Source organism: Vombatus ursinus, unplaced genomic scaffold, assembly GCF_900497805.2.
Source record: "Vombatus ursinus unplaced genomic scaffold, bare-nosed wombat genome assembly UNPS02014826.1, whole genome shotgun sequence".
Classification (NCBI taxonomy): domain Eukaryota; kingdom Metazoa; phylum Chordata; class Mammalia; order Diprotodontia; family Vombatidae; genus Vombatus; species Vombatus ursinus.
In genome coordinates, this window is record NW_020954604.1 from 13198711 (window position 1) to 13221625 (window position 22915).

Here is a 22915-nt window from a genome sequence, read left to right on the forward strand (position 1 = left end):
GTTAGAACAGACCCAGAATGGCAGAGCTGGGAGGGACCTGAGAACCTGGACTGTTAGAACAGACATAGATAGAATGGCAGAACTGGAAGGGACCTGAGAACCTAGAATGTTAGAATGGACATAGAATAGCAGAGCTGGAAGAGACCTCAGAACATAGAATGTTAGACCCTAAGACGATAGAATGCCAGGATTGGAATGTACCTTAAAGTAGTAGTGTCAAACTCAAAAAGAAAGGGGGCCACTGAAGCATTCATAAGGACCCCTGTGGGCTACATATCAACTTCGTTTTAAAATGTAATGATGTCTGTGTTTGTTTGTTTTCTTATATTTTTATTTATTTTGCTAAATATTTCCTAATTACATTTTAATTGGTTCTGGCCACTGGCATGATTGACGCCTCGGCCAAAGAATATTGGAGCACCCAACATAAGATTGTAAGCAAAGCATAGAATGTTAAAACACAGAGCTTGGGATGTTGGAGATGGAAAAACAGGACTGAAATGGACCTTAGAACATGGAATGACAGAAAATAACTTAAAATGATAGGGCTAGAAGGAACTTTAGAACATAAAATGTTAGAATATAAAACACAGCATATAAAACATTAGAGCTGGAAGCGACTTCATCTCATCCCAACAAAGGAAGAAACTGAGGCCTAGAGAAGAAAAGTAACTTGCCTAAAGTCTATGCAGCTAGTCAGGGCAAGTACTCAAACCCCAGGCACCCGTTTCCCTGGCTTGTGCTCTTTCTTTTACCATGTTATCACCCAAAGGGACCTTTGATCATCTTGTCTGGCAAGTTTCGCTAGGTAACAGTCCTGATATCTCTCTGTCTCTCTGTCTCTCTGTCTCTGTCTCTGTCTCTCTCTCTCTCACTCTCTCTCACACATACACACACACACACACACACACACTGTCTCTCTCTCCTGGTCAAAAGGGTTCATGGAAGTGTCAGGTAGGTTGCACAGAAATTTTGGGAGACAGTTGGGCATAGGCAGGGTCTGTTTCGGAACAGAAATAGTCTAAAAGCATATTTGTTACTGTTATGAATTGGATTGATTTAGAAAACAAAGTATTTCTTGTGATGTGTTGTCGAATGTAATGGAAAGAGCACTAGATTTGGAGTGAAGATCTCAAGTCAAATCCCAGCTCTGTTGCCATCATTGTATGACATGGAGGAAGTTATTTGCTCATTTGGAGCAATATTACAAATCTCAATTTTCCCATTTGGAACAGTGTTACAAAGTACATCTAGCTGGAACTAGATGATCTTTAATGTATCTTATAGCTCTGTTTTATGAGAAACTAATAAAACAAGAGGGTACAATTTCAACCGACTGAGGGTTTGGGGGTTATTTTCCCTCCCTCCTATTCAGATGGCTTCTTCCTGGAAGTTAGGAAGACCTGATTACAAATCCACTTAGAAACTAGCTTAGAAACTTGGGCAAGTAACTTTGCCTGTTTGCCCCAGTTTCCTCAATTGTAAAATAGGGATAGTAATAGAACCTATTTCTCAGGGTTGTTGTGAAGACCAAATGAGATAATGTTTTTAGAAAGCGCAGTGTCTGTCACATTATAGGTTCTATATAAATACTTTTCCCCTTCCCAACTTTGTAGATGTCTAGGGCTTGCACACTCTGAGATTCAGGTAGTATTGGTCCCGTGGCCAGAGGACCCAGGCACTATAAGATCTTAAATAAGGGAGCACCTTTATAGGGCTCCAGGAAATGGAATTGGAAGGAAAACTTGTCTCTCCATAAGAAACAAATAATTCTTGCCTTATCTGTCTCACAAAAGTTCTTTGAAAAGTTGAATGTGTTTCATAGATAAAAGATGGTTTTCCTAGCATTAAGATTTGGAGCAAGGTGTTTTCCTTGACAATCATAACCTCTGGGCTAGGGATGAAAGGTCTCTGGCTGAACCTGCTGTCCCATTATTTCCTTTGCTAGGTGAACTCTGGGTCTGTCCCAGATGAAGCCTGGGTGACTTCTCTGCAAGGTGGCTACCATGATTCCCCACTGAGGATTGTGGGGATAAAGTGGGAGTCCTCTCCCATCCCCTTCCTGTGGTCAGCTCCCCAATGGCCTGGGTGAGGTAAGAACTCTATGCTGAGGGGTAAGGGGAGATTACTCAGGACTTGATGCTCAATGCTTTTCCAGTTAAAATAGAACTTCGGGGTGGAACCAGGGGAATGGTAGTCATGTAGATAATACTTATCTGCTAGTGACTTCTCAACTTTTGTCTATTCTCTTGGTTCAACCCATTCTAGCTTAGTTCCAAGCTTGGGTTTAGTTCAGTCCATTAAAGATTATTGAGGGGCAGCTAGGTGGTGCAGTGGATAGAGCACCAGCCCTGAAGTCAGGAGGACCTGAGTTCAAATTTGGCCACAGACCAAACACTTGACACTTACTAGCTGTGTGAACCTGGGCAAGTCACTTAACCCCAATTGCCTTAAAAAAAAAAAGAGATTTATTGAGCACCTTCTGTGTGTGTGTGTGTGTGTGTGTGTGTGTGTGTGTGTGTGTATGTGTTTGTGTGTACACAGTGCTGTGCTAGTCCTGGAAATCCGAAGTTCTTTCAGACACAGAGGTGTCTGTGTGGAGCTTCCTGTCTAATGGGAGGAGAAGGGGAACATGTGCAAATGATTGAGATACAAGGAAAAAGGTTATTAGGACAGAGAAGAGGTCCAGGCAAAATGACATGAGAAATTTGAGGGCCAATCTCAACTTTTAGCTGAGCATTTCAGGGAAGACTTTATGGAAGAAGTGGTCCTGGCATTTGTAGTACCTTCCCACCTTGCCTCCCCTTCATTCATTTCCCTTGTTCACGAGATCTAATGTTTGCTACATTTAACCTGGATCCTCCCAACCTGTAGACTGAGGAAGGAATGAGAAGCTGAGTCTGCTCTGTGAGAGTTTCTGCCAGCCCATGGCTGGGTTTTGTAGGGCAGGATGGGCCAGGGAAACGACAGGACAGGCTAGCATCCAAGTCTCATATGGCAGAAAGAGATGAACAAAAACAAAACAGGCATGTATGAACAAATAAGGACAGGATCTAGACTTTCAAAACTTTATTCTGCACTTGGTGGAATTCTCTCCATTGGATAGAGAACCAGCCCTGGAGGCAAGTAGGCCTGAGATCAAGCCTCATCTCTGACATATTTTGGCTGTGTGACTCTTGGCAAGTCACTTAACCTCTCAGAGACCTCTGCAAGTTGCAGAGGAGGTAAAGATCTATATTGGTAGATGGAGTTTCCTCATTGGGAATTCTTTATGCTGATAAAAATCACAGACCTGTCTTAAAAAACAAACAGGGGCAGCTAGGTGGCACAGTGGATAGAGCACCGGCCCTGGAGTCAGGAAGACCTGAGTTCAAATCCGATCTCAGACATTTGACACTTACTAGTTGTGTGACTCTGGGCAAGTTACTTAACCCCATTGCCTAGCCCCCCCCACAAAAAAAATATTTGGGACAAACAAATATATAACATGTGTGAGGTCAGGAACCGTTTCTTATTTTGCCTTTGTATTCATAGTACCTAGCATAGTGCTTGGCACAATAGATGCTTGCTGAATTGGATCAGAGAGGCAGAGGTGCAGGGAGTAGAAAACCCAGCTTCCACTACGATGCTCTGTTTGGGATTCCATACTCATGAGTGGAGTATATTCTAGGACTCTGCCTCATGATCTGCTTACTACCTCTGTCCTGCATTTTTGTCCCAGGGCTGACCAGCTGTTCTGACATCATGGGAAGCTGCCTTGGCTGCCTCTACAGAGACAGTGTACCAAACAACCATCCTACTAAATTCAAGGTACCTTCCCTCCTCGCTGCCCTTCCTCCCCCTACCACCACTTACCTCTTCCCGTTCCTGGGGAACCTCTTGGGCCATCAATGGAGGTGCTCCAGAATCAAGGCATGGTGAGGAGGAGTCACTTCAGTCCCACAAGAGGACGTGACTGTTGTTGGCTCGTATATGAACCAAGGAACTCTCTTCTACCTGTAGGAGGAGCCCCCTTCCCATTCCTAGTGGTCATTGAAGTTGGGACTTGCTTTACTACCCATCTGAAGAGGGAGCCCTTGTCTCAAAGGAGTGCAGCTTTGGGGAGGAGAAGGGAGGAGACAGTCAGTACCACTTTCTACTTTTGTCTTCACCTTCTTCTTGACTCTCTGCCCCCTCCAAAAAAAAAAGCCCCTAAATTGCCACCCTGCACCCTGGTAATGACCAGTGTGGGCATGTGAAGAAGACTGAGGTTCAGGATCCTAGAATCACAAAATATTATCATTGGAAGAGACTTTAGAAATAATCTCATCCACCCTCATAAGGAGGAGGCCTAGAGGAGGAAACAGAGGCCTAGACAAGTTGTGTGTGGCTCAGAGTTCCACAGATAATTGGTAAAAGAGCTAAGATTTGAACCCAGCCCCTCTAATTCCAAATCCACTTTTCTTTCCTTTTAAGGAATTGTACCACGATTCCCGTGCTAAAACCATAGAGGGTCACAGCTGGATAAGACCTGAAAGATAATTAATTTAGTCCAAGGCTCTCATTAACTTAGTCCAAGATTCTTCATTTTAAGTGAAAACTGAAGCTGAAGAGGGGAAGTGATTTTCCCAGAGCCACATAGCGAGTCCGTCTTAGTTGGGACTAGAACTCAGTTCTCTTGACAAGCAGTGCTGCAGTAGGATGAACACCACATCTGGAGTCAGAACACATGGGTTTTAGTCTTGGCTCTCTTGTTTGTTAGCTATGTGACTGTGGGTAAGTCACTTCACATTTCTGAACCTCAGCCTCAGTTTCCTCACCTGTAAAATGAAAGAGTTGGACGTGATGGCCTCTGAGATCTCTCCAGCTCTAAATTTCTGTTCCAGTGATGTTTAAATCCATCCAGCTCCAACACTCTATGGTGCTGTGATAGTCTAAGGTCCCTTTCAGTTCTAAATCCCAAAATTGGCCCTCCGAATCTCTCCACTAGCACATGATTGCTTCCTCCTTTGCTCCAGTGATTGCTCCCGTGCTCTCCAAATTGATCTTTCCCTCTACACCCAGGTAATAAATGTGGATGATGAGGGGATGGAGCTGGGCTCTGGGGTGATGGAGCTGACCCAGAGGGAGCTGGTGCTGCACCTCCACAGACGTGATGCTGTGCGGTGGCCCTACCTTTGCCTGCGGCGATACGGCTTCGACTCCAACCTCTTCTCCTTTGAGAGTGGCCGACGCTGCCAGACTGGACAGGGTGAGCACCAGCCTCTCTTCTCGTGGCTGCATGGGCACATTTCTGTTCTTGGCTTGCTACTTCTGGACCTGGGACCTGGGGACCCTCGCTGAAGTAGGCCACAACCTGCAGGGGTGTGGGGATTCAGAGCAGAGCCGTCATTGGGCCACCTCCACGTGGCTCAGTGAAAGGTCCGAGCTTATGTCAGGATGTGAAAGGCAGAAGGAACATTACAGGCCAACAGTGTGGTTTAATGGGGAAAGCACTGGCTTTGTAGTCACATAGCCTGGGTTCAAATCCTAGCTCTGAGTGAAAGGACATGGTGGGCTCGGGTGAGTGGGTGTGACTGACCAGCCAGAGCCATGTCTGTCCTATGACCTTTTGGAAGAGAGCAGCAAGGACTGGAGTTGTAAGGGGGAGAGTGCGAGAAGAGAGAGAGAGAGAGAGAGAGTGAGAGAGAGAGAGAGAGAGAGAGAGAGGAAGGAGATTGCCAGGGTTGCCAGGGGAGGACCTTATTGCACAGCTTTTCTGTATCATGGACCCCTATAATGGGCTGATGAAGCCTAGGAATCCCTTCTTAGAAAAATGTTTTTAAATTCTTGAAATAGAGTACATAGGATTATAGAGGAAACCAATTATATTGAAATATGGTTATCAAAATATTTTAAAAATTATTTTTATTTCATTAAGTATTTCCCAATTATGTGTAAAAAAAACTTTTAACAATCATTTTTTAGACTTTTGAGTTCCAAATTCATTACTTCCCTCCCACCTTTCTCCCCTCCTTGCGAAGACAAGCACTTTGATTTTGATTATAAATGTAAGGTCAAGCAAAAACATTTCCATATTAGCCATATTGCAAAAGAAAACAAAAACACAATGAAATAATAAAAATAAAGAAAGTTTTTAAAAAATTATGCTTCTCTCTGCACTCAGAGTTCATCAGTTCTCTCTCTGAAGGTGGGTCTCCTCATGGTCTTTTGGAATTGTCTTGGATTGTAGTCTTAATAAGAGTAGCTAAGTCTTTCACTGTTGATCATTGTTTCAATTTTATTGTTCCTGTGTATAGTGTTCTCCTGGTTCTACTCACTTCCCTTTGCATCAGTTCATTTAAGTCTTCTCAGGTTTTTCTATCAAAATATTTAAAAACAGAACAACAACAACAGCAAAAACCCAAGTTCCTGGGCTCCTGCTTAATGAAGTCGAAGGAGGCTTTCTTCTCCTCTCTTGGCAGACCAGCTTTTGGGTATTTCATGCCCATCTCCCTTTTGCAAGGCTGTTGATCTAGCTAGGATAGTAGATCTGGGGTTTGATGCTTCTTTTAAAAATATTTTTAGGGCACTCAAAATTATTTGGGGGAGTGTTTGGAAATGTGTTCATTGTGTCATGTGCAAAGACTGAACAAAATGAAGCAGGGTGGTGAAGTAGAAAGAGAACAAACTCTTAAGTCCAAAGACCCAAGTTCAAATTCTGCCTCTGCTACTCGTTTCCTGTGGGTGACCTTGGACCATTCTCTTCACCTTTCTGGACCTCAGTTTCCCCTCCTATACAGTGAAGAGGAGGTTGAGTTAGGTGATCTCCAGGTGATAACTCAGTGTAAGCTGTAGTAATGTCTCACAAGTTGGAAGGGCTTCCATTGTATCTGTGACACATACTGGCTGTGTGACACTGGACAAATTGCTGAACCTATCTCTGCCCCAGGCACCTCTCTAAGACTTAACTTGCAAAACAGTTGTTGATCTCTGTTGGAAAAGGGAGCTTCCTCACTAAATTCCCTTCACTGATGGAATTACCTGTCTAGTCCCTGCTTTCCGTACCACCTGTCCTTGTGCCTCTCTTTGCCATGGTTACTGTCATTGTCCCCTTTATAGACACTGGCAAAAAAAACTCAAGATGTTATTCCACAGCCACATTTGTAGTGCACTGAAGCTTTGGGGTTCTTGGAGAATGATGAATTAGCTTGTTTGCACCCTTGGGCCGTTTCCATGGCTTTGTCTGGCTCCCTCCCTCAGGTGGTTTGACCCAGTCCCAGGCTGTGATCACGTAGGCATTCCACACAATCTGCCTCCACACCTCAGAGGAGGTGAAAGCACTACATCTGTGGGCAAGGGAGACTAAGCTCCCTTGCCATATGTTTTAGGAGTTGCATTAAGACAAGGGGGGAGATCACTCTAGGCTATAGAGCTTTTCTCAGAGGAGCCTAGTAGGCTTTGAGTAGCGTTAGAAGATGGGGGAGGATTTGACAGGCAGCAAGGCCTGATGGGAAGAACTCTGGAGCTGGAGTTAGCCTAGACTTGAATCCCAGCTCTGTTGCTCACTGTTGTGTATGATCTTGGGGATTCTTTCTCTCATCCTCTGTTTCTTCATTTATAAAATGAATGGCTCTAAGTGGCAAAAAAAGGAAAGTCTGGATGGAAAGAGGAAGTAAGGGCTGGATGGAGTCTCCATAGCCATCTCATGGGGAAGCGCCAAACTGACCCCAGCCCAAGGGCTCAAGGGCAGCAAACAAAAGAAAACTGTGGTAGAGGAGACGATGCCAGGTTTTTACAAACTCCAAAGACCTCTTTTTTTGTGCATCACAACTTTAATAAACTAGTGTCCCCAGTGCAAAATAAAGTAAAATGAGAGAGTCTGGCTAGATGGCTTCTATGGCTCTTTCCAGTTCTCAAGCCTTTGCTGTGGATGGAGTGGAACAGGGAGGGAGGACGTCTTCTCTCATTGGATAAAGTGGTCAGTTAGGGAGGTGCCAGCTGCTGAGGCTAGCCCACCCAGGTCACAGGGTGTTTTTCCTTTGACTACCCCTTCCAATTTGTCCTCTAGCCATGGAGGTGCTCCCCAGAGTTGGTAGACATTTGGTGTAATGGAGAGAGAGTATTGTGTGGGGCCCATTAAATGCTTATTGATGGATTGATTGATTAGGCCCAGTGGGTAAGAAGTCAGGGGCACAAAGTATGGGCAGATATCATTTGGTACACTTTTCCTGTCTGAGTTTATTTCTTCCCTCCCCACTCTCTACCCCAGTGAAAATGGTATAGCATTCAGAAAAAAATAAATATCCAGCATCATGTTTTTGTGCATCCTCTTTCCTTAGGAAGGCTGGGATGGTGATTGTTCCTGTGATTTGGAGGTGAAATCTCATTTGGGCAGCTGATTGGGCTTCTAGAAACACTGGGTGCCAGGGCTATGACTTGGGGTTGGTGGGGGTATTTTGAGGGAGAGCAGTATTCAGATGCCATCCTTCCATGTTATGAGCAGTTTGTAGTCTTATCATCTGCATCTGGAGTTCTTCACCGTTTCTGTGCCATGGACCCTTCCAGGGGTGGGGAACCTGCAGTCTTGAGGCCACAGCCTGAGGCAGCCTGAGGACCCTCTAGGTCCTCAGCCCTTTGTGCAGCCCTTTGACTGAATCCAAACTTCACGGAACAAATCCCCTTAATAAAAGAATTAGTTCTCTAAAACTTGGACTCAGTCAAAAGGCTACACACAAGGACCTAGAAGGCCACATGTGGCCTTGAGGCCGCATTTTCCCCACCCCAGGTGGGCACTCCAATGAAACCTGTGAACCACTTCTCAGAATAATATTTTTGAATGTGTAAAATAAAATACAGAGGATTACAAAGGAAATCAAATGTCACTGAGGATAAAGATAGATTTTTTTATACCCCTTGAAATCTATCCCTGGTTGTTAGGTTAAGAACCCCTGGTTTAGGTTGAAAACATACTGAACTCCATACTTAGCATGTGTTGTGGCAGCTTCCCTGGCCTTCCTAGGTGGTCACTCTGTTCCTTCCATAGCTACGAATTGTCTGGAAAGTGGGGAATCCTTGTTGATAGCTCACATTTAAAGAATGTTTTTAAGATTGACGAGAGGCCAGTGGGTGGTGAGAACAGGGCGCTGGTCTTGTTGTAGTCAGGAAGACTTGGGTTTGAACCTCACCTCACAGGCAAGTCCCTTCACTGATCCTTCTGAGCCTCAGGCATCTCTCTAAGACTGCAAGTTAGAGCTGAGATGCTACCTGCATCAGTGGAGAGATTCCCAGTCCAGCAGAATCCCCAGGGTTTGACATTGACGTATGAAAGTACAGTAGGTGCTTTGCTCACAAGAACACTTTGGGGCCGCACATGTATTGTTCTCATTTTGAAAACTAAGAAACTGAGGCTCAGGGAGGTGAAGTGACACGTCCAGAGTCACCCAGCCACAAGTAATATGCCCTCTTTCCCTCCTTGGACAGGCATCTTTGCATTCAAGTGCTCTCGGGCTGAGGAGCTCTTCAACCTGCTGCAGGATCTCATGCAGTGCAACAGCATCAGCGTGATGGAAGAGCCGGTCATTGTCACCCGAAGCAGCCACTCAGCCGAAATGGGCCTGCCCCAGACCCCCCATGCTGCCAATGGTGAGGCTCTCCTCAGCTCCTCACACCCAGTGGCCTTGGGGAGGGGGCAGGGAAGGCTGAACCTGGGAAGATCAAGAACAATAGTGCTTAGTCCTTAAGGATAGGTAGGGCACAGGGCCCAGCTCACCAGGGTACTGTGCAATATCATGCCCTAATTGATGGTTGGGGACCCAGAAAAGAGATAATGGATTTTCATGGTACCAGCATCCTAGAACTCCTCTGTCTGAAACTGGGTTCCAGCCAACTATACCTTTCTTAACTGCCATCTCTGTCAGGTATGAGTTTCTGGAGAGGTGGGACACTGATCTTTATTCATTCATCAAGCACCTGCTTGAGGGTTAGTGGAAAGAGCACTGGATTTGGAACCAGGAGGCCTGAATTCAAATTCCACCTTTAACACTTCCAGTGTGACCTTGGCAAGTCACTTAACCTTTATGAGTCTCAGTTTCTGCATCTATAAAATGTGAATAATAAATCCTCTTCTGCTTACCTTTTGGAAGGTGTTATAAAACCAGAAGCTTACCAAAACCTAAAGTGCATCATAATCCACAATGCACCATGTGGATGTGGACTATTGTTGTCACCATTTACTGAGCACCTCCTCTGTGCTGTGCATTACTGTGGTCTGGGGAATTCACATGGAATGTGAAATGTGCCTGCCCTCCCCTCAACTAATCAATTAACATTTATTAAGTGCCTACTGTGTGTTAGGCACTGTGCTAAGCACTTATGATAAGCTCACTAAAAGACAAGATAGATAGACACACACCCCCCCACACACACACACACACACGCGCACGCGCGCGCACACACACACACACACACACACACCATGTACACAGGGAAATGCCCTGTAAATGTCAGTGCAGCTGTTCAGTTTGTCCATTAATAAGCATTACATGAGATGGCCTGTTGCAGACTGGATGGAGGGCTAGTCTTGGAGTCAGGAATACCTGAGTCCCACCTTGGGGGGATACCTCTGTGCTGTGTGACCCTTAGCAAGTCACTCAACCTCTCAGTGCTGCAGGTAATTCTTCTGTAACTAGAAGTTGCAGAACCATGACAGATGGATATTGGTATAGGCCCACAGGTTCCCCACCCTTGGGTAGGGAATTTCCTCCCTGAAATTTCTTTGTGTTAATAGAGAACAATCACAGATCCTGACCCACCCCAAAGTGCCCAGAGTGTGCAGGACTAATCACTCTTGTTCTGGGAGTGAAGAGATTAGAGATCATTCTGGGCTGGGTGGGTTGGAGAAGGCTTTGTGTTGGAGGTGGGCTTGGAGTGAGCTTTAAAAAAGGGGGGAGTTTGACAGGTAAATTTGGGTAGGAAGACATAGTAGGTAGAAGGAGAAGCATGAGCAAAGGTGTGGGAGTGGGAAAGTTCAAGGCATATTCTGAAGTTTGATTGGACCATAGACTTTGGAAGGAAGTAACAAGCAGCAAAGCCAGGGTTGTCTAGTGGCACCGTATGTTGGAGGGCTTCAAATACCAAACAAACGAGTTGGAACTTTACTTAGTAGGTAATGGAGAGCTACAGAAAACTTATGAACCACTGATTAGAACCCTGCACAAGGAAGATTAGTGTCTGGCAGGGGATGATGGATCTTTCCTTCTGGAGGGATGCTTGTCTAGGAAATGCTGCAAGGTTGCCTTTAGCTCTGCCCTTGGTGGGACCTCTTCTTCCTTCTAGCTCTGGGCTACACTGTGTCTGGCTTCTCCAATGGCTTCCCCAGCTTCCCTGGGGATGGCCCACCGTACTCTACCCCTCGCCCCACCTCTATGAGCAGCTTGCGACACTCTTCCCTTGGAGAGGAGTCTACTCATGCCCTTATTGCCCCCGAGGAGCAGGTGAGTGCCGATCGGCTGCTAAGCTCTGGCTTTGGGCTCATTGGCAGGAGCCGGGTTAGGAAGCACCGAGGGAGCTTGGCTGTTCTCTCCATTGGGAACCTTGTGACAGGAGAAGAAAGGGGAGGGGAGGAGGCTTTATTGGAGGGGTTGGAGTTGGAGAAGATGCCAGCTTTCTCTTTCTGACCCCAGTCTGTCCCTCTACCCCCTGGCTTTTGGTACTTCTTTTCTTTCTTTCCCCCCCTCATCTTTTTTATTCAGTTCTTTTTGGAGGCTTCATGATGTCATGGAAAGAAAGTCTGCCTAGGAACCAGGAAGACCTGGGTTTAAGTCCTGCCTCCAGCACATCTTGCTGTATGAACCTGGTCAAGTCACTTAAACTCTCAGTGTTCTAGGAAACTCTCTAAGACTAGATGTTTCAGAGAGGGGAGGCTGACAACCCGTACTTGTGGAGGGAGCTCCTTCACCTGTGAGTTCCCTATCTCTATGCAATTATGGATCCAGCCCTTGTCTCTTACTCTTTGGAGAAGTTATTTTCACTCTCTGACCCTCTCAGCTCTCCCCTGGTTTCATGCATTTTGCTTTTATTTTTTTTAGTCCCACACCTACGTCAACACACCTGGAAATGAGGAAGACAGAAGGGGCCGGCGCTGCCTACAGCCATTGCCTGAAGGTCGGGTAGGCTTCCCTTCGAGGGCTCGAAGCTGTGTCCTAGACAGCCGAGACCCCAAAGTGTTCCTGCAGCCAGGTCAGGTGAAGTTTGTCCTGGACCCAAGCTCCGCCCTCCGTCATGTGGTGAAGTGTCAGGGTTACTGTGGCAGCCCTGGGCCAGAATGTGGGGGTCCCCTCTGTTCTGGCCAGCAGGGTGGCCCAGCCCACAACAACAACAACGAGTGCCCAGCTGAGTGTCTGGCCCAGCCCAAGTGTACATATGAGAATGTCACTGGTGGGGGGCTGTCCCGTGGTGGGAGCTGGAGACTGAGCCAGGAGGAGCTGAGCTGGAATGGCTTCTCCCAGCGACGGGCAGCTCTGCTGCACTATGAGAACCTGCCCTCACTGCCACCTGTGTGGGAGAGCCAGGCTCAGCAGCTAGGAGATGACGATGATGGGGACTCCAGGGATGGGCTGACCCCTTCCTCTAATGGCTACCCTGACGGTGGTGATGAGGATGAGACCCCACTCCAGAACTACATAAATGCTCGGGCTGCCCCCCGAAGTCACATCAACTTCCCTGTGCCACTGTCCCGCCGCCGGGGATCTCCCCAAGTATTCAACTTTGACTTCCGCCGGCCAGGCCCAGAACCACCACGACAGCTGAACTACATTCAGGTGGAACTGAAGGGCTGGGCTGGGGACCGCCCCAAGGAACACCAGAGCCCCCCAGCTCCTCGTCCTCCAGTGTCCTCTGCCCATCCTACCCGTCGGTCAGATTCTTACGCTGTGATTGACCTTAAAAAGACGGCAGCAATGTCCAGCCTGCAAAGGGCACTGCCCCGAGATGATGGCACTTCTCGGAAAACCCGCCACAACAGTACTGACCTGCCGCTGTAGGGAGAGGCCCATTCGTCATGGCCCAGAATGTGCCTTCCTATGGTCCTCCTCTTCCTTTTCAGTCTCCATCCAAGGAGATTTCAGCCATTGGTTCCCGCTCCTGGTTCCTTGATCCATTTTCCTTAACTCTCCTCTCTAGAGGGTTTGCTGCTGCTTTGCCGGAGGGTACTGGGGAAGGAAGCATCATGCCCTGATGCATGCTGGGGTTCACCAAGATACTCACTACTGGGCTTGCGGTCTCCTGGAGCCAGCCTTCTGGGAAGAGGGCACTTGGGAGAGGAGGGAGCAAAGCTGTGAACTGTGAAAAGAGATCATTTGTGATCACATTTGAAGCTACTCAATTAAGTGTCTGTCTGTCCGTCTGTCTTTTTTTTTTTCTGTTGCAGTTTGGAAGCATTTTGTACTTTGATTTATTTATCAGTTTATTTTTCTATTTATTGTTTTAAATGTTATTTAACATATTTATTAATTATTATTATTATTCTTAAATCCTGGCTCTGTGGATGATGTCACCCTTGTGTTGGAGTTCCTTTCTGGGGAGGGGATGGAATTGGGAAAGTGTCCTCTGGTCAGGCCTGGGGGGCTAGGCTGTTCAGGAAGCCCAGTCAGCCCTGGGTTAGGTCTTAAGGGCTATGATCATTTCTAATTCTCTTCTTGAGGGATCCTGGCCCAGAAGTTGCCCAGATACCCTGTCCAGTTAAAGTCTGGCTATCAGGACAACAGCTGGGACCCTGGATAGAGAAAGGGAATCTCCATTTGGTTTGTATGACCTTGTATGTGGTTCACTAGAACAAGCATTTATTAAGTGCCTACTGTGGGCCAGGTATTGTGCTCAGTGCTGGGGATACAAAGACAAACCAGAGACAAATCCCTTTTCTTTGGGGGGAAGTGAGGAGGGAAGGGAACAACACGGATGAAAATTGTTAATATAAGATGCGCATAAATTTAATACAAAGTGATTTGTGGAGAGCATTAACAACTTGAGTTGGGAGACAGGGCTTGAAGAGGATTGTGGGTGAGGCCAGAGTAAGGTGGGGATAGCATGGGAGGTGGCCTCTGTTTCCCCTCTTGACAGCCCCCGTCCTTCCCCTGACCTTCCATTTCTCTTATGCAGCCCTTTCTATTTAACCAGGGTTAAAGCAGTAGCAGCAGTAGGGGGTGGGCTTGGGCTTGGGACCTGGGTTCAAATACTGACTCTGCTACTGCCTGTATGACTTGAGTCACTTCCCATCTCTAGGCCTCAGTTCCTCTTCTGTAAGGTGAGGGAGGGGGTGAGGAAGGGAGAATGGACTGGGTGACCTCTGGAGTCCCATCCAGCTCTAATCCTATTACATCTCATTTCCAGTCCAAGCAGCTGAGGGCCCGGGTGGGAGTAGCAAGACAGCACAGCCATCTCCTGTCCCTCTTTGTGCCTCAGTTTCCCCACCATGCCTGACCCCTCCCCCCCATGACAGAGTTCTTATATCTAGAAGGCTTTAGGCTTGACAAAGTGCTCTCCTCATTACAGCCATGTGAAAGTGTCAGAGCCAACACTCCCACTGCCATTGTACAGTTGAGGCAATGAAGGCCTAGACAGATGAAGGGGCTTTCATGTGGCCAGGATAGGAACTCGGGGCTCCTGACTCCAGGCCCAGTGATGTTCCCTCTAAACCACACTGCCTCTCCAACTGAGCTGAAGAGAAGCCCAAATCATCCTTGGCGATGAAGAGGAAATGGAAGAGAAGAGGAACCCCACATACAACCAACAAGAATGGAGAGACGACCCGTCCAATCCCAGCCTGGCCTTGGTGTCCTACCCACAACCACGACTGCTGATCTTCCCATCTGAAAAAGGGCGTTGGATTCCAGAGGGAAAGGCTTGGGTTTGAGCACAGGCTCTTTCAAGAGGCATCTTGATGTCGTGGAAAGAGCTGGATGACCCTTATTCGAATCCTGCTTCCTGCTTGGCATAATGGGAAGAGCACTGGCTTTGCTGTCAGGGGACCTGGTTTTAAATCCCATCTTTGATATTTATTACCTGAGAGACCCTGATGAAGTCGCTAGACCTCAGTTTCCTCATATGTAAAATAAGGATAGTATTTGCACTATTACCTCAGTGTTGTGAGGCAAGTGCTTTGTTAACTGTTCAAAGTGCCATATAAATGTGAGCCATCATCACTTGTGTGATTTTGGGTAAGCTAGAGGCAGCCAGGTGGCTAAGTGGATAGAGCACTGGACTTGGAGTCAGGGAGACTCAAGTTCAAATCCTACCTCAGACACTTAATAGTTGGACAACTTACCCTGGGCAACTCACTTAACTTCTCAGCTTCAGTTTCCTTGTTTGCGAAATAAGGGAATTGGACTCAGTGGTATTAAATGTCCCTAATTCTGTGGTCCATGATCCTGTAAGTTCCATCACGTCTCTGAGCCTCAGTTTCTTTTTCTGTAAAATGAAGGAGTTGGACTAGATTTCTAAGCTCCTTTGAGCCTTAAATCCTATAAATTTGTAAGCTGTGTGCCTCTGGACATGTTGTTTTACCTCTGAGCTTCAGTTTCCTGATCTGTAAGATGTGGATAACAATACCTGTGCTCTGGAACCCCTGTGTGGTTGTAAGAAAAGAGATTTGTAAGCTGTAAAGGCCTACAGGAATAGGAGTGGTGGTTGTTATAACCATGGCCAATTCCCCAGAGCTCCCCTTCACCTGGCTGGGGATGGTCCACCCCAGCCAGCTTCCTGGTGACCTTGGGCATTGTCTGTGACTATCAGTGACATACTTAATGGGGGATAGACACATAACAGGATGTGTGAGGCCCATTATCTGGGGGCCCATCATGGTTCCTGGAATCATGTCCATCTCCCTCCTCTTCCCCTCTCTTAGTCTATGGCCTCCCCCAGGGTGGCCATTCTGGGTGTGATTTTATTTTTATAGGGTGGGTCATATATGGAAGGATGGATGGATGGATTTCATTTCCTGACATAACAGTAGTGAGGCAGTGAATTAGGTTACCTTCCTTTGGATCATTTCTGGGCCACTTCATCTCCGCCTAGCCCCAGCTCCCTTTCTGCTGGGAGGGACAGGAATGCTAATGGTCTCTTGCCTCAGACTGGACCAAAAGAGAGGTGAAAGGCAAGAGCCCTCAATGTGTGGTTCACAGGCAATCAGCCAGCATTAAGCACTTGTGATGTGTCAGACACTGTGGTAGGCGCTGGGGGTACAGAAGTTCTTGAGGAGCTGACCTTCTGTTAGGGGAAACACCTTGCATACCTAATAAGTAAATACAAAATAAATACAAGTTTGTTTATAATCCCTGGTTTCCTCACATGGTTGTGTGAGGTTGTTGCGAAGAGCAAATGGGACAAAGGTTGTGAAATTGCTTTGTACGATGAAAAGCTCTGTGCAAATGCTTATTGGGTTTGAGTTTTTTTTTTTTTTTAACTAACTGAATACCCTCAGAGTTTCTAGGGCTTCAGATCTTTGCTGCCCCTTCTCTGGAGAAGTGAAACAAGCCTGGATTACCCCCAGAGGCTCTTGGGTAAATCTCTTTCTTCTCTTCACAGTTCCTCTGAGCATTCCCTTCAGATTGGGGGGCAGGGTGAGGAGGAGGGTCTGTGACATACTCCCCAATAGCATTAATGATGGTGCCCCCTAAGGGGGACTTAGAAATGTAAGTAAAAGCCCTTCCTCCCACACCTCACCTACCCACAGCAAGTGTTCCCCCTAACAGAACTGATCCATCCTTGAGAAAGATTGTTTCTAGCAAAGAATGTCTGGGACTCAAATTTTCCTTCTTGGGAAGGAAAGGAGGAACAGGGGGCAGTGCCAGGCCTTCCTGGCCCTGGGAAGGGGTAGGATTGAATAATACCCATCTGAGGTGTTTATTGCTCATTAGTTCAGCTATCTGGTTCCAACCACCAGAAGGTCCTGCAGATAAGCTAGGGTGTGGTTTCACTATGGAAGTAATTTTTCCTACATCACCACTACAACTACCACCACCATCATCATCATCAGTCAGTGTTTGCCTATAGCCCAGTTTTCTTTTTTAGAAACAGGATGGTTGGCTACACTTCCCAGCCCCTGGGGCATGCCCCACAAGAGGAAAGGATGCAGCTTCCTGTTTAGATCTGACCTTTCTAGTTGGACCAGGAGAGGCCCTGGTCCTACAAGCCCACTTGTTAGCAACAATAACATCTAGCCTTTGTATAAATACTTTTAACTTTTCAAAGCTCTCTTTCTTATCTCATTTGATACAACAAGCTTGTGAGGTAGATCTTATCCCCATTTGACAGATTAGAAAACTGGGGCTAGAGACATTTAAGTGTCTTGATCATGAAGCTGAGGACTCTATAGGCTGTGTAACTGGGTTTGGACTCCAGGACCTTTCATCTTTATTGTAATATACAGATCACTGGACATAGTGAAACAATCTAAATTCAGGTCCCCGCAGTGCCACTGTCTAGTAGTATGGGCTTATTTCCTAATCTGTGAAGTAAGAACAATCTGTGTACTCTCTACCTTACAAAGATGTTGCAAAGAAAGCACTTGTTTGCGGTTGCTCATCCTTTATTCTTGAAGAGAACTAGTGACATCAGGAAGGTGATGTTTTGACTTTCAGGTGGAGTTGGATTTAAGTGAGGCAGGGTGTGTAGCCATCAGCCTCACTCTCTCCTCCAGTCATGGGAGTCCAGTGGCAAGACAATTCAGGATGACTGGTGATGGCCCAGGATGCAGTGGAAGACCTTGGCCTTTTTAAGCTAAGGTCTTTCTCAGGTCTCAGTTTGTCTGAGGCAATACCCATTCATGAGTTAAAGGCTAGGTAAGAATTGAGGTAAAAGATGGCCTAGTTTGCCTTCACAAAAGAATCAATCAGGGTGGGGAAGACCCTTGGGGTTTCTGGCCAGAACAGGAATAACTGCTATCTACACTCACTTCAGACATCTTGGAGGGCTATACAATTGGGAGCTAGTGGGGTTACATGGTACTGATCCAAAGCTTGCAATTGAAGGAGGTTCAAGGCAGTTTCAAGATGGCTCAGGAGCATAAAGACATATCCTCACCTACCCTCGCACCCCCAATTTGTGTGTGTGTGTGTGTGTGTGTGTGTGTGTGAAGGCCATGTGTAGGAGGTAGATCCTCCATGAGGCTTTGATTCAGGTGTTCCCTTGTGAATTCCAGGACCCTGGAGCATCAGGATGACAGCCTTGGTTGTGTTAATTATGTGTTGAACCAGTATAATTAAAACCAGCCTCAGCAAGAGAAGACAAGCAGGTGGTTTGTATACTTACCCTCCCCTCCTCCTCCCCTGGATTATCCGTCAAACCTCACACTGACATGGTCTTCTATAGTTTTGCATATAGCAGGTCCTCTGGAATCCCTTCTCTAGGTAGGGGAGCATGAGGTCAAAAGTGTTGAGTGCCACCATGACCTTGAAGTCAGTGAAGTCCAGTGAAAGGAGCAGCAGATTTGGAGTCAGGGAGACCTAGGTTCAGATCCTGACTTAACTCTTTACCATCTTCCTGCTCCTTTGTAATGTTTGTGCCTTGCCTTGGAGATTATCTCTAATTTATTCTGTCTATATCTGTTTTTTTTTGTACATAGTTGTTTGCATGTTGTCTCTCTCATCAGATTGTAAGCTCCTTGAGGGCAGACGTGTTTTTGTCTTTCTTTGTATTCCTCAAACTTAGCACTTATATGCCTGATACAAAGTAAGTCCTTAATAAATGCTTATTGGGCAAGTTTCTTTCCCTTTCTGGGCCTCACTTTCTTCATCTGTAAAATGAAGAAGTGTGTTGTTCATTGCTGATGGAACCCTTAGGCTCATCAGTTTAGGACAGGAAGGGACCTAATGGTATCTTGTATCCCAACCCTCTCCTTTTATGAGGAATATGAGATTCAGGGAAGTTAAGTGACTTTCCCAAGGTCTTGCAGGGAATAGGGTCAGATAGGGGATTAGAATGAAGTCTTCTCTCTAGAGTCAGTATTCATTTTATTGTAGCATACTGCCTTGATTCCTTATCTTAAAGAAGTCATAGTTAGCAGGACCTTAAAGATAAATTTTGGAGGGATAAAATATCCTAGATTAAGAGCTAGAAGGAGTCTGTAAGATCATTTAGTCCAACCTTCTCTTTTTATGGTTGAGGAAAATGAGGCTTGAAAAAGACACTTGGAGCAAAGATTTAGAGTTGGAAGAGACTTCAGAGGTCATTGAGTTCCAACCCCTTATTTTACAGGTGAGGAAACTAAGGTTCAGAGAGGTTGTGACTTGCCACCAGGCTAGCAAATGTCCAAAGTAGGATTTAAACCCAGGCCTTCCAGATTTGTGGTGTTCTATTTACTGTAAGTCCAAGGTCACACAGATAAGCTAGTGTCAATGCTAGTGTGCAAACCCAAGTCCTCTGAATAGAAATTCAGTGCTCTTTATTACCTCCACACTGTCTCCTGTTTACAAAGAGGGTTGCAGAATGGATCTGTGAAGCTTGATTTGGGAATAGGGGGAGGAAGGGTCTCATATCTCAGGCTACTCTATTAACTTTGATTGACCTGGCTTAATAATGATACCACTCATTTGCCTTATACTTTTCCTTTTATTCAATTTAAAAAATTTTGTTAATAGTATTTGTTTTTTAATCACCTTTATTTGTGAATATATCACTCCTTTACCTCTCCCCAGATAGTCATTACTTATAACAAAGAATAAAAAAGGAAAAAAAAAGCAATTCATGAAACTAACCAAATTGTCAACCAAGTCCCATTTTCTACAAAGAGTGAAGGCAGATGCATTTTCTCACATCTTTTTTGGGGCCACACTTAATTATTATAATTATACATTATTCAGTTTCTCCCTTCCCTTCCTTCTTTCCTTCCTTTCTTCTTTCTTTTCTCCCTCCCTTTCTTTCTTTCTTTGTTCCCCTCCCCACATTTTTGCAGTTGTATGTATTATTTTTCTGGTTCTACTTACTTCACTTTGCACCAGTTCATATTTTCCCATATAAATTCTTCATATTTATTACTTCTCATGAAATGGTGATATTCCATCATATTCGTGTACCTTACTTTATTTAGACATTTCCTGCATCTATGGTGTCCTATATTTTTTCTTTCTTTTCTTTTTTGTTAATTTATTTTGATTTATCAACAATCACTTCCATATGCTTTTGAGTTTAAAATTTTTCTCCCCACCACCCTCCCCAAGATGGTGCACAATTTGATATAGGCTATACATATACATTCCTATTAAATATATTTTCACATTAGTGATGTAAGTAAGAATTCGAACCAACAGGAGGAACCACCAGAAAGAGGAAACAAAACTCAACAGAAGAAAAAAAATAGCAAACAGTATGCCTTGATCTGCATTCAAACTCCATAGTTCTTTCTTTGGATGTGGATAGCATTTTCCATCATGAGGCCTTTGGAGATGTCTTAGATCCTTGTATTGCTGGGAAGGGTTAAGTTTAGTCATTGTACAATGTGGCTGTTATTGTGTACAACATTCTCTTGGTTCTGCTCACTTCACTCAGCATCAGACCATACAAGGCTTTCCAGGTTTTTCAGAAGTCAGCCTGTTCATCATTTCTTATAGTACAATAGTATTCCATCACATTCATATACCACAACTTGTTCAGCCATTCCCCAATTGATGGACATCCTCTCAATTTCCAATTCTTTGCTGCCACAAAAAGAGCTGCTATAAATATTTTTGTACATGTGGGTCCTTTTCCCATTTGTATGATCTCTTTGGGATACAGCCCTAGAAGTGCTATTGCTGAGTCAAAAGGCATACACATTTTTATAACCCTTTGGGCATAGTTCCAAATTGCTCTCCAAAATGGTTGGATCATTTCACAACTCCACTAACAATGCATTAGTGTTCCAATTTTCCCTCATCTTCTCCATCATTTATCATTTTCTTGTTTTGTCATCTTGACCAATCTGATTGGTGTGATGTGGTACCTCAGAGTGGTTTTGATTTGCATTTCTCTAATCAATAGTGATTTAGAGCATTTTTTCATATGACTATAGATGGCTTTAATTTCTTCAGCTGAGAACTGCCTGTTCATATCTTTTGACCATTTATCAATTGGGGAATGACTTGCATTCTTATAAATTTGACTTAATTCTCTATATATTTTAGAAATGAGGCCCTCATCAGAGAGACTGCTTGTAAAAATTCTTTCCCAATTTTCTACCTTCCTTCTAATCTTAGTTGCATTGGCTTTGTTTGTGCAAGTGTCCTATATTTTTCAAAGGGCTTTCATGTGATTACCTCAGTTGACCCTCATAATAGTGTTGTATATGAGGATGTTAGACCAAAAGCCCTTTAAAGATCTTTTCTGGATCTGTGATTCTAGAATTCTAGTTGAGCAGGTCAGGGACTATGAGACTCAGTTTACACATGGAGAAACTAAGACTCAGAGATGTGAAGGGACTTACCCAAGGTTACAGAACCAGTGAGAGGCAGAGCTGGGGTAAGACCTGAGGTCTCCTCAATAAGCTAGGTAAGAAGTTTATTGGTTTTGGCTCAAGGCCCATTGGGAAACTTTGAGAGCAAAGAATTCTAGATACAGTGTGATCTTTCAAATAAATTGTAAATAGAATGTTTCACAAGAGAACAAAGAAGGGCATTCTTGGGGTAGGATAATAACAATCCTTTTAAACCATTATGGTTTGCAAGGCACTTTCTTCTCAACAAAATCCATGGTGTCATGCAAGGAACATTGGACTGGGAATCAGAGGATTTGGGTTCAAATACTACCTCTGTTTAGTTCACCTGTGTGACCTTGGGCAAGTCACTTAATTTTTCTAGGCCTCAGTTTCATCATCTATAAAAGATGGAGGTTGGACTTGATGACTTCTGTCCCTCTCTATGTTCCTATGAAGCCTGAGAGGCAATCTGGGGGAAGATACCTACTTTCTCTCTCCCTCCCTCCTGAGCTGGGCTAGTAATTGTTTAACAGCTGGCTATCCAAAGGGGGGGGGGAGAGGGGGCATGTGCATACGACATACTTTTATGTTTAAACTGCATTATTAACATTTTCTCCATCACTACCTAAAATCTAGAAAATCAACAAAATAATAAATCAAGCCCTGAGTTATATAGCATTTGCTGATTTGAAGTATAAATGCTTGGATTTACAATTTAACAAGTGGCTTTTTCTAGCTGGTCCCAGCTGGCTCCCTCTCAAATTAGGAAAGTGACACAGAGAAAGGAAATGACTTCACCACACAAATAGAGGCAGATCTGGGACTCAAATCAAGCCCAGTGCTCTTTCCAAAATACTATGACTAATGATATTTGCAAGTTAATTTAAATAAAAGAGTTGTTTGTCTGATACTTTACCAAGATGGCTTATATGGATGTGAAAACTTCCCTCCGAATAGGAATGTCTCCTTCCTCAGTCTTGATCCATCTCTTACCTTCTGGGATCATTGTTTAAGCTTTATTAGGAGAGAAAGTGGCAGTGCTTAGGTGTTTGAACCCTACTGGAGATGGAAGGAGGGGAGGCAAATTGGGTCTGAAGGCAGGAAGAGGGTGGGAACCCTAAATGAATACATTGACACCCTTCAGTGAGTGAAGGGTGCAGATAGAGGTGCTGTGTTTGCATGAGCACTGGACCCAATGCTGTCCTTTGTTAATTCAATTCAATGAGCATTTATTAAACCCTTTCTATGTACAAGGCCTTTGGGGAGTTCAAAGGTAAAACCAGTATTAGTTTAGTCCTCAAGGGACTTTCAATTGAATATATACAGTGTCCCAAACATCATACAGTTCAGTTTTAAACTATTAAAGCTATTTTAGCTTAAAACTAAAATTTTGAACTATTTAGCTTAAGACTTTTGGAACACTGTATGTACACTCACTTTAAGCACCTACTATGTGTCAAGCTCTGTGTTAAACACTTTACAAATATCTCCTTTGATCCTCACCTCATCCAA

At 44.9% G+C, this 22915-nt stretch overlaps 1 protein-coding gene across 3 annotated transcripts in view; it reads left to right on the plus strand.

The window, feature by feature from the left end:
- FRS3 (fibroblast growth factor receptor substrate 3) overlaps positions 1 to 13376 on the plus strand; it is a 13840-nt gene extending 464 nt beyond the window's left edge. The window contains exons 1-7 of one of the 3 annotated variants that reach the window (XM_027838292.1): positions 7 to 294; positions 1949 to 2093; positions 3722 to 3810; positions 5044 to 5230; positions 9442 to 9603; positions 11296 to 11453; positions 12048 to 13376. In XM_027838292.1, the coding sequence (XP_027694093.1) occupies positions 3745 to 3810; positions 5044 to 5230; positions 9442 to 9603; positions 11296 to 11453; positions 12048 to 13001 (1527 nt within the window). In that variant the 5' untranslated portion in view covers positions 7 to 294; positions 1949 to 2093; positions 3722 to 3744 and the 3' untranslated portion in view covers positions 13002 to 13376. Of the gene's footprint in view, positions 1 to 6; positions 295 to 1948; positions 2094 to 3719; positions 3811 to 4002; positions 4122 to 5043; positions 5231 to 9441; positions 9604 to 11295; positions 11454 to 12047 lie in introns of those variants that run through there. The other 2 variants (XM_027838291.1, XM_027838293.1) reach the window with 2 other exon arrangements.
- Positions 13377 to 22915: the final 9539 nt, after the last annotated feature.